This window comes from Octopus bimaculoides, chromosome 10 (genome assembly GCF_001194135.2).
Source record: "Octopus bimaculoides isolate UCB-OBI-ISO-001 chromosome 10, ASM119413v2, whole genome shotgun sequence".
NCBI classification, from domain to species: Eukaryota; Metazoa; Mollusca; class Cephalopoda; order Octopoda; family Octopodidae; genus Octopus; species Octopus bimaculoides.
Genome location: NC_068990.1, coordinates 93,269,835 through 93,282,334, shown reverse-complemented (window position 1 = coordinate 93,282,334; position 12,500 = coordinate 93,269,835). Strand labels below are relative to the sequence as shown.

Below are 12,500 nucleotides of genomic sequence, written 5' to 3'. Positions count from 1 at the left end.
GTTTTGTTAGTGGTGGTGGTGATAGTGATGGTTATAGTAAAGATCATTGCCACCATCCCAACTAATACCACCACCACCACCACCAACAACAACAACAACAACAACAGCAACAACAACAACAACAACAACAGCAGCAACAACAACAATCTAAAGAATGTCATTTGTAAAGGTTAACATCATCATCATCATCATCATCACCACTCCCATCATCAAAACCAGCCCTCACCTCCACCACCACCATCAACAGGACTGCTTCGCACAAGTTGTGTATCACACACATATATATATGTCACATAGCATCATCACAGTCATCATCACTATGCTGATCATTGCTTTGTGTATTAAGGGTGGTTAGGGTGGGTACACACAACTACTTTCATCTCCATCATGTCATTCATCCACCCAACAGCCCCTGTCTCACTCCAAGTGAAGCTCAATTATTTCGTCCAAGTACGCATGCACTCCACCACATAACTTAGGCTTTTCCAACTCAGACCACATGAGACACGTTCGAGTGAGCCAAACTGAAGTGGGATTGTTGTTGTCATTGTTGTTGTCATTGTTGTTGTCATTGTTGTTGTCATTGTTGTTGTCATTGTTGTTGTCATCGTTGTCATCGCAAGTGATGGGATTCTAAATCAATGTACAACTTTTTAAGACATATATTTGGTCCTTGCTGATCATCTGTTGTTCCTCTTAATTCTGAAAATGGGGTCCACTTGGATCAATGAAACTGAGCGTATTTTGAAGCAACAGACAGAAGCATTTCACAGGTTTGTTTCCATAATCCATCCAAAATAGATGAAAATGTGCTGGAAGATCATCCTCACTAATATGTTTCTGCAGAAATACATTTCGTTCCTAATAAACGGGATTCCAAAATAGCTCAGTATTTGAGAATAAACCAACCGTTCACCCATTTCCTCTGCTCCCTATTCTTGGCTCGGTTGTAGGTGGTGGGTGCATTGTGGGGGTCCTATCAGAAGCACCCATCATTACACTTTCCATTTTTGGTTTACCCCTAAGTCTCCAACTGACTGGCTTGGTTTGAAGAATCCATCTTGTGATTCTTTCCTGCAACATTCATAGCACCAGAGTTGTGACCTCTCAAAGTGGAGAGGCAACAACTTGACTGGGAGAGAGTCTTTGATATCCAAACTATGCACCATCTCGAGTAATGTTATTCCAGAGATCCATCATAGGAATCCTGTTTCAGCAACTTGTACTTGCAATCATATTCTTTCCATCACTACAAAAACATTGATGGCCAGAGGTGAGGTGAGGTGAGGCATGGAAACGAAAATGAAACTAGCAGGTTTGGCTTATTTACCAAAATATCCTCTTTTGAGCATCAAATGCTGGTTATTAAGCAGAGTTAGGTTTGTGAATGGTTCATCAGTTTTATAAGAATGGATAAATGCAGTATTGACATTGTCAGTTGCAGTCACACTGTGGTTTGATAGCTTTTCACTCTTGAAGAGACTGGCTACATTCAGAGCTGGAAAGGGAAAGGCTCCATCAAGTCTCAAACGCCTGAGACATGTAGCCATGGCTCTAATGCAACAGCTTCTTCATGAGTTGAGGGACCAGGGTAAAAGCAGAAGGATACACACACACACACACACACACACACACACACACACACACACACACACACACACACACACACACAGGCATGCACACACACAAAATAAGAATTCATTCTCCAGTCTATCTTTCCTCTTAAGATGTAAGTAAACAAAAATGGTTTTAATCACAGCATGAAGTAGCACTGAGGCTGGAACAGTAATATGGCAAGAACGTACTTCACTGACAAAGTGATTATTAAAATGACGACTCCTAAATCCATCTGTAATTCTGAACTTCCTTAGATTGCATTGCAGAATTATATTTAATCATAATTTCACCATAATCGTTTGGCAAAACTTCAACTCTATCAATACTTATAGAATTAACTCTTTGTATACAGCTTATGTCAATAGCCATTCGTATTGGATAAACATCAGTGAAGTGGACTGAACAGACTTGCGTACATGAGTGGCAGTCAGTCTGCCACAGAAAGAGATGTTATTCCAGCCAATAGGATATCATGTGCAGATGAATGATCACTGAGGATTGATAGAAGACCCCAAGGGTAGCCTATGAAATCATATTCCTAAATTTTGAGTGCATTTAGGGTCAACGATTTGTGTGCTGGGGGGTGCAGCTGCAGTCTGTCTCCAAATGCAGGATGTCTCACTTCAGGGGGTGAAGTGGCTCTGTAAGTGTTTTGGCCCCTTCAACTGAAATGCCAAAGCATCTTGGGGTCATCCCGTGATGTAGGCAACTAAGTCCCTGCACAACAGTACAAGCTTTGTCGAGTCAGATGTTGTGACTCTGGGACCAGATGTTTCTATCATCGTCAATGCTTATTCTTGCAGCATCACTCATGCTTTCTCTTGAACCAGATGCAATGACTTTTGCTTCCTCAGTGGCTACTGACAATTTTCTAGCAACATCTTTTCACTCTTTTGCAGCCAGTCCAAGAGTTTTAGCATTGAGTGAACCCCAATTCCAATAAATCCTTTAATATCAATCTCTACAAGAAAGCATATTGCTTCTGATTCATTGTCTCACAGAATGGCCAAATATGCTGCACTTAGAGTAAGCGATTACACATGAAAGAATTTCAGACTTAATTCTATGTGACTGATAATCAAAATTGGAAGAGACCATTTCTACAGAAAACTCAAGATAATCATGCTTTGAATTGACAGTCATTAATTTTTCAATGACACACGGAGAAAAAAAAAATATTGCAAGATTTTAGTTGCATTTATATATATATATATATATATATATGTATATATATTATGCATTTTGTGTGATAATTTTTACAAAAATTTTATTCTCATAATATTTAATTATTTTTCTTAGTTAATTTAGATAAAATTGAGAGCCATTTACAAAAATTTTTTTTTTTTAAATGGAAAAATTTCAATTATTTGACTTTTAAATTCGATACAAAATTATTTCTGTATACACAAAACATTAAGACTATGAAATTTAATACAGAAAAGCGTTCCAATATATTTACTAGAAAACAGAAATTAGTCCCACGATTTCAATTTCCCACAATGCATTTTCAAACTGTTGATAGATAAGATATGTATGCTGTGAAATGCTAAAGAGTGAACAGACACCTGAGAGTTAACCTTTACCAATAACTAGGAACCATACAACGGCTGTCTGAAACCCTGTCTGTTTGGAGCCAAAACATCAGAGTTTATCAGTGAAAAGGTGAGACAACATATTTAAGAAAGTATAATGAATAATTATGATCAATAATAACGAGAGAAACAATGTTATTACAATTACACAGTTGATACTATTTTTGATTAATATAGTGAATGAATTGTTTGTGGTGTTGTTGTGTGTGAGATGGTATGTAGAGGTGCATCTGGCAACAGAGACCACTTCAAGAGTAAATAATAGCAAAAAGATTAAGATAAAACCTGGCTTTACTCAAAACACTCTCCTATTGAAGTCATTGTGTCCCTGGGTTTATTCTTAGACATGCTCTATTGCAGCCAGACAGACAGAATTCCAGAAGGAAGACTATATGTGTATATATATATATATGTAAGCACAGGAGTTGCTGTGTGGTAAGTAAGAGTGTGTGAGAGTATGTGTGTGTGTGTAAGAGTATGTATGTGGGTGTGTGAGAGAGAGAGAGAGAGAGAGAGAGAGTGTGTGTGTGTGTTATTATTCTCAGCTAGGCAAAAGATATGATTTAACTAGGATGATGGCTCTGTGGGACAGTGGCCATTGTTCAGCCAATTAACTGCAATGGTAAAAGACTGTGAGATCGCCCAACAATGACATATCAAGGTAATTGCAAAATGCTGGTGCTAAGCTAAGTCCTCTATTAATCTTGTCTGTTTCTCAATGCAAAAAAAGATGAACTCCATGACGACCATGTGCTTCATCTTTCTGGGTAAACAGTTAAGATGAAACAATGACTTGCATATTTATGTTCTGGAGGATTTGAACATGAACAAGCAAATCACTGTTTCATCAGAGGAGAGCAATTTCTTCTCTATGACAAATGTATGTTCGTAGCACACATGATTCATTAGTGCAATGGGTTCTGGGATAACTGGTGCTTTGACAACTTTGTGTCTTGTCGACTCAGAGCACCTCCAAAGCCAACCACCAATCTGTTACAGTGATGGCACACAACTTAATAAGGTCAGTGACTTCAAACAATTTGGGTCCTATGTTGCTGATTGTAAGAAAAACTTCCTTGCATGAAACAGACAACCCTAGAGTACCTGTAATGATCTTGAAATCACTTGTAAGTGAAGTCTTTCAAAGGGAATAAGACTTGCTTTCTGGCAGAAATGTTAGCACGCCAGGCGAAATGCTTAACTGTATTTTGTCTGTCTTTACGTTCAAAGTTCAAATTCTGCCGAGGTCGACTTTGTCTTTCGTTCTTTCGGGGTCAATAAAATAAATACCAGTTGTGAACTGGGGTTGATGTAATCAACCAGTCCCCTCTCCCAAAATTTCAGGCCTTGTGCCATTAGTAAAAACGATCGTCGTCGTCGTCGTCGTCGTCATCATCATCATTATTTTATATAATACAAGATCAAAAATGATGATGAGTTTAATTAAATGATTGATTAAATATCTCGCAAATTTAATTAATTACTTTGCTTTAGCTGTTTATATATTACATATTATACTATTTATCATGCAATGACATCTGTTTATATTATAAATGTTATCCTAATGGCTGTTATCTTTGATATATTCACAGAATAAAGATCTTTCACTTTATCTGAAGATATTTTTATTTAATGATTTTTGAAATTTCTCCTTATTTATTCTTGATATTATTTTATCGCATGATTACAAATGCAGTTGTTTTTACCCATTTATTTTATTGTTTTCTTTATTCGTTATTAATCATCTATATTTTATTAATTTTTAAAACGATGTTTTGGAACTTTAGATTTTAGAACTTGGTTGAGGTTTTGGAACAAATTGTCCCGAAACACATGTTTTGATGTGGTAACGAACATTTTATGGTATCAAATGGTTCTGGAATTAATTAGATTCATTAGAAAAAAACCACAATACAACAACAACACCAACTCTAATAACAACAACAACAACAACAACAGCAATATTTTATAAATGATAATGCTTTCTTTTTTTATGTGAATATTTGAAGAAGAAAATCGTGCAATCTTACTCACTTTATTAAAACCTGCTTGGAGAAGGGTGAAAATGCATGGTTCTTCCTTATCTGAAGGACTGTTGCAAAAAGAAGAAAAAGAAGAGCTATAATGGTTGTAGTAGTAGTAGTGGTGGTGGATGTGGGAAAAATGAGTGGTAAATGCAGTGTAGATTTGGTGTGTGTGTGTGTGCACACATTTGTGTATGTAAGCAACTGAGAAAGAGATAACTTTTATGGTGAGAATAAAATTAAAGGAGATCTGAAGTAAAGGAATATTCTGGAATAAGTTAAGATCCTTGGTTTATTCTTGCACCAACTAATGTTTCCAGAATTAACCTTACAATCCTGATAATAGTTTGTCTGCGTAAATCTTTACTTCGCATACATTGATTCTCTGCAGAAATCTTAAACTTCACTTGTATTCGACAAATATTGAATACCAGTTATACACTGTGGTCTGTTCTATCCTTTATAGCCCAAGGTAGCTTTATCCTAATGTGATAAATCAGCATCTCATACAGTTAGCAAGCATGGAACCTGAATGACAAGATAAGCAAATTGGTAGTGTTATTAGAATACTGAACCAGACAACCTTGTGGTAGTTTTTCTGACCCTATGTATCATGAGTTCAAATTCTGCCAAGGTAAACTTCTATTTTTCATCTGGGATTGTGGCGGTCAGCAATTAAGACAAGGACATTGGGCAGCAGATTTAGAGGGGCGGAATTGTTTTGGATTAGGTTGGATTAGGTTGACCAGTCACATTTCTGATCACTTTGTCTTCTTCCCATCTTTTTACTTGTTTCGGTCATAAGACTGTGGCCATGCTGGAGGACATCAACAATTTGCTGAACAAATAGGATTATAAAGATTGTCTGCCTACATAACATGGCAGTCCTGGTTTAGGATGAATGTTGCTGTAATTTAGCCCCAGGAGACTTTGTCTCCAGCTGGCTATATGACACAATCTGTGTCTTATATTTTCGAACAAGGGAATCTAGCACCCCCACTCATCTCAAAACAATATAAGGACACAGATCGTATCATACAGCCAACTGGAGATGATGTCTGCTGGGGCTAAATTACAGCAACATTCGTCCTAAACCAGGACTACCATGTTATGTTGGCAAACAATCTTTACTCCAAAGTACTGTTGCTGAATATCTCTCGTTGTGAGATTTAAGAAATAGTAATTTTCTAATTTAAATTGGATCATGTTATCAATAATGAGGCAAAATATTATCGTGATTAAATATTCTCGTGATTAAGATCAAAGAAGCATTTGTTTCGATCTCATCTTGAATGAGATGTCTTATGATATCTTTCCCAGTTGTTTGCATTCCAAGAGCAACACCTGTGATGATAAAGGTGCCTAGATGTATTGGCCCTTATCTTTTTGCTCGGTGAGTATCGATAGTGAGAAGTGAAGGAACACCTACACGCAGGGGTACCTAATGATGGGTTTTCATAAAACTCCTTTCCCAAGCCTGTATTTTGAGGAGGAATGTTCCAGATGTAGATCCTTGGCGCAAGAATCAGATGGAAGAATCCAAGAATGTTTCATAAACTGATATTGATTACTAGCAATTGTAACAAAGGCTCCACAAATTGGAACAGGGTTGAGCTGATTACAGCAACCTTGGTGGGATTTGAAATTTGAAAAGACATAGCAAAATAGGACAAAAAAAAAAAACAGATCAAAATAAGAGGGTGAAGAATGATAAGAGGAATAGATTTAGAGCTGTGAGAGGGTATTAGGGGAGAAAAATCGTTTTGGGGGTGGGTAGATGCTGACCACCACAAGAGATTGTCCTGGGTTCAATTTTTACATAGTTCAAGCTTGTATTTTACTTATATGGTCAATTTAATCAAATCTGCTCCACAACAAAACATTGAAGAAATACTAATGTGACCATTATCTTGTGCAGCTGAGATCAATAACTAGTCTATTGGATAAGTGATATTGCCGATAAACAATATCTTATAGGATATCACATGGCCAATATATTATGGGGATTAAATATATTCCATAATCAATAACTATATTATCTTACTGGTGTCTTATAGGAGTTTTATACAAACATACATACATACATGCATGCATACATATACACATATAAATATATATATATATGCACACACATATACATACATATACATGCATACATACATCCACACACACACATATATATACACACATACATACATATATATATATATATATACATATGTTAGTGAGATATGTGTGTGTGTGTGTGTGTGTGTGTGTGTGTGTGTGTGTGTGTGTGTGTGTGTGTGTGTGTGTGTGTGCGTATACTTTGCACAATAATCTTTAGTGAGCAATAATCCTAATGAACATACGCACACATATCAACACACATCCACACTCAACCATACATATCCACAAGCATACACACACACACACATACACACACATTAATATATTCCAATCCGTCGCCGCCGCCACCGCCACCCTTTTAATCCAGATTGTCGTTATATAGTTTGTATCAACACAAGTTTTATCTGGAATCACTGAAAGATACTGCGATGACAGATTCCTCCAAGACAATCATTTGTCATCATCTTTATCTGTCAGTTGTCATAAAGCAGGATTAATCAACACACCAACTGGATAAGAACACTTTCTATTATCAATATCACAGAATCACAGAACATTCTGGAAGAATCCACACCTTTACTGATTAAAATATATACAGCTTTGATTGGGTTTTTGTGTTTTTTTGTTTATTTGTTTACTACCATTTTTTATATATATTTTGATGGAGTTTTATTATTTGTTGTTGTTGTTGGATGGTGTTAAAAATCAATGGGATGCGATATTTTCATTAAGTCAGTGTGAAATTACAGAAAGAGAGAGAGAGAGAGAGAGAGAGAGAGAGAGATGAGTTTCACCATTTCATCTTTTTCTGTATATCTCAGTGACGAGTGGTGAGTGGAGATGTAGCAGAAAGTGAGTGGAAGGTAAGGGTAAGTGGAGAAGTTGAGTGAAAAGTGTGACAGGGAATGTGAGTGGACAATGTAATAATAAAGATGAGTGAAGATAAGGAAAGACCGAAGTCGTTATCACCATTGTCTAATGTCTGTTTTGCCATGATGGCATGGGTCGGAGGGTTTGACGAGAGCTGGTGAGTTAGAGGATTGCAACAAGCACTAAGATCTGCTCGTGCACGGTTTCCATGCCTGGATGCCCTTCCTGACACCAACCACTTTACAAAATATACAAAATGCTTTTTTCAAGGCACCAACACTAGTGAGGTCACCCAGTAACTCAGAAGTAAAGCCCCTCCCCCCTAAACTGTGTGAGGGTGTGTAATATTAAGAGAAGTAGCTCTATGCAAGGTGTTGTGGTGTTAAAGGATGATGGAGGAACAGAAACAGGTGTCTTGCAGGAGAAATATGACTACAGCTGCTGGAAAGAGAGAGAGAGAAAGAGATGCCATATACCCAGTTTAGCCATATACCCAGTTTAGCCATGTACCCAGAGTAGATTAGCAATGACATGTTATGGTAGATTATATATTATACATGTTATATGAAATGTGTGAACTTGGAGTAAACAGAGAATTCTTGTTTGATATCATGAGACATAGAGAAAATATGGCATTAAAGAATTCCACTGAACTTTGAGTTAGTTTTGTAACATTAAATTCTTTATCACATTAATTCTTTCTATTACAATGCAACAAACAATGATGGCAACATACAGAAAGAACACATTTCAAAGTAAAGCTAAATATATATTCAACATAAAAGTTATTTTTGACAATCAGCTTTCCAATGTAGACAATAGTTTTCACATCTTCACTTACCATTTTTTGGTAACTGCTAAAAATACAGAGTTTTCACTGGATTTCATCTGGTGCATGCTTCTGCAAAGAAAATAAACAAAAGAAATTTATAATCTTCGTGTTTAAACTTCCAGAGAATTTCTTAGAAAATCAACTTTTTATTTTTAAGTATCACACAGAACGAGGTATTTTAGAAATTTAGCAGAAAAATATTAGAATTGTTTGTCTTAGATTTCAAGTTATCAAGTTCTTCATAATAGTGAAAAATTCTGTGGATAATGCTGTTAATATCTCTTGGGAAGTGTTAGGTGTGGGGTTGATGGTTAGATATTGATGGGAGAGGGAAAATTTTTATTTTCAACACTTAGCGGATCTAGCATGAAGCCTTTGCTTTACATCCATTTTTCCATACTAGCATGGGTTTTAAATGTGTGTGTGTGTGTGTGTGTGTGTGTGTGTGTGTGTGTGCATGTGTGTATACACACACACGCACACACACACACATATATATTGTAATAAGCTATCTATAATTTTATATATATGTATATATATATATATATGCCACCCATGAATCATTGTTGCAAGTGCCATGCAAATGGCACCTGTGAATCGTAACCATGGTTGCTGCCAATGTCATGCAAATAGCATCCGTGCATCATAGTCATGGTCGTTGCTGGTGCCATGTAAATGGCAGCCACCTGTGATACGTAGTCACGGTCGTTGCTGGTGTCATATAAATGGCACCTGTACTGGCAGCACATAAAAGCACCCATTACACTCCTGGAGTAGTTGGCATCGGGAAGAGCATTCAGCTGTAGAAACCGCACTAAATCCGACTGGAACCTGGTTCGGCTCTCTGGCTCATCAGCTGCAGTCAAACTGTCTCACCTATGCCAGCATGGAGAGCAGACGTTAAATGATGATGATGATGATGATGATATATAGACGTACATACACACCTATACACACACACACATACACACACACATACATTGTTTACTTTTCCATTAAGGTAAGATCATAAAAGAAAACACTCCATCAAATGAGAGATAAAGATTGTTTAACACACACAGTATATAGTGTTGAGCTACTAATCGTTTCATACATTGGAGAGGTTTTCTAGGCAGGCTTGGAGATACCTAATGTCTCCAAGCAATCTTTGGGCTCTGAGCTCATGGCCAATACAAGTTACAAATCAGGTCAATAGAACAAGAGAAATCATGAGAAAAAATGAGAGGAAGGAAGATGCAAAACATGGAAAGGTGATAGAAATAGAGAACACTTGAAGTAACCTTAGATTATAATACCAGTGTGTTTATGGCATTTATCATGTGTGTTCAAAACACAGGACTTCACTCAGAATACCAGAAAATCACCAGACACAGATGTTTCAAGTTGATTTGGTCTCCTCAGTGATGACTAACCTGGATTTTCTGACCCAGGCTGAAAAATGCTTGTTCTGATACAAAAATCAGGAAACAAAACATTTGCTGGTCAGTGTGAAATCTGGCCAAACTCGAATTGAATTATTATACATGCTTGAGAGAACACAAAAATAAAATGCCATTGTGTAAGATATTTAGAATATTAATTCTAGTCTGGCAAGCTTTCACACAAATATCTCAGCATGTCCAGATTACTTGTCAATACACTGCCTGGTCAAGGAACTGAACCTTAACTCTATGACTGTCAGCTCAACACCGTCACAACCAGGCTGATAAGAAAAAAGCGAGGAAAAACTGTTGGAGATAATGATGATGATGATGATGATGACAATGATGATGATGGTGGTGGTGGTGGTGGTGGTGGTAAGGTTACAAAATAAGCTGGAACATTAATACCAACAGTCATAGTAACCTCTGCTCCCAACCTTGACGTCACCACTCACTTCTTATTTGAACTAATCCTCCTCAATGAAAAAATCTACATTTATCATTTTCTCATCTTAAAAAGACAAAATGCAACTTCAGCCACACAAAAGCAATCCTAAAAGTAATGTCTTTTAAACTTCTCCAAGTAGATCTGTGCCATTCTCTATTACTTCATTAACAACATAGAATCATCAAGAATTATAATTATTTAGCTTTTTGCATTTCACATTTTGGTGATCCATCTCTCCTCCCAACCATCTCTCTTCATCCCTCTGTCTCTCCTCTCTTTCTCTCTTCATCCCTCTGTCTCTCCTCTCTTTCTCTTTTCATCCCTCTGTCTCCCCTCTCTTTCTCTCTTCATCCTCCCCTCTCACTATGTTATGTAATATTTACTTCATTTTTAAACACCCCTCGACTTCTCTCTCTCTCTCCCCTCTACATACTGTTATAGAATTTGAAATATTCTGCAAACCTAAACAAACTAGACCAACTTATGACTGCTGCCGATGCCACCACCATCACCAATATACCGTTCTGGTCTGTATTGATCTGTTGAACAGCAGCACATAGCATTTGGAATATTTCTCTTCATCTAACCTCTGCTAGATGTCCTGGTATTTGGCCACTTCTTTCAAAAGATTTCCACCTGGTGTTTCATCACAGCATATCTTTCCCTGGCATCAAAGTACCATACAGCAGTTGTACGTCACAGTCTCTACATATTCAAGACAGTAAGTCTGACTGCACTGACCGTCCACTGTCCACGTTGGCAAATATGCTTCCTCCAATCTTAACTCATCAAAGATCGAGTTAAATGACAAAGATAAACTTTATCGGAATATCGTTTGACATCTCATATTGGAACAAATCCTGTAAACTGACATTTTCTTAACGAGTTTTACCTGAGGCAATGTTGCTGCTGTACAGGTAAGACATCAAATAAAATACCAAAATACCAAAATAAAAAAGTTAATACAAAATAGCAGAATCAGACACCAAATAAATAAAATCTATGAAAAACTGTCAATGTAAAGATAAACATGTTTGTCCAGTGACGGAAAAAAAGTTGAGGAGTTAGAATAAAAGACAATATATCATTGGTGTACACACCTGGCAGGTATCACAGGTGTGTGGTGCATAGGGTATATATGTATATGTCTACATACATACATATATATATATATATACATATGTGTGTGTGTGTGTGTGTGTGTGTGTGTATACATGCATATATGTATATATATGTGTGTATGTACATATGTATATTTTTTCTTTTATTTCTTTCAGTTATTTGACTGTGGCCATGCTGGAGCACTGCCTTTAGTCGAGCAAATCAACCCCAAGACTTATTCTTTGTAAGTCTGGTACTTTTTCTATTGGTCTCTTTTGTTGTACATATATACAGGGCGAATATATTGTTGTCTAAATTACGCAAAAATGAAAATAACACTGATATCTCATTTTAATAGATATATTTACCAAAATTGCATTAAAATACCTCGAAATACTAAAGAGTAAATTTATTCAATAAAATTGCCATTGGCTTCAACCACAGCCTCCAGACAACTTTGGAATCTCCTGCAACTCCTCTGGACGG

The 12,500-nt window shown here is 36.8% G+C and overlaps 1 protein-coding gene across 1 annotated transcript in view; it reads right to left on the bottom strand.

Moving 5' to 3' along the window:
* The window catches only part of LOC106876564 (high affinity cAMP-specific and IBMX-insensitive 3',5'-cyclic phosphodiesterase 8B), a 288,850-nt gene that overhangs the window by 65,668 nt on the left and 210,682 nt on the right, over window positions 1–12,500 (bottom strand). Inside the window, exons 4-5 of the mRNA XM_014925160.2 lie at window positions 9,054–9,113; window positions 5,244–5,301 (exon numbers count right to left, since the gene is read on the bottom strand). Of these exons, the coding sequence (XP_014780646.1) occupies window positions 5,244–5,301; window positions 9,054–9,113 (118 nt within the window). The remainder of the gene's footprint in view (window positions 1–5,243; window positions 5,302–9,053; window positions 9,114–12,500) is intronic.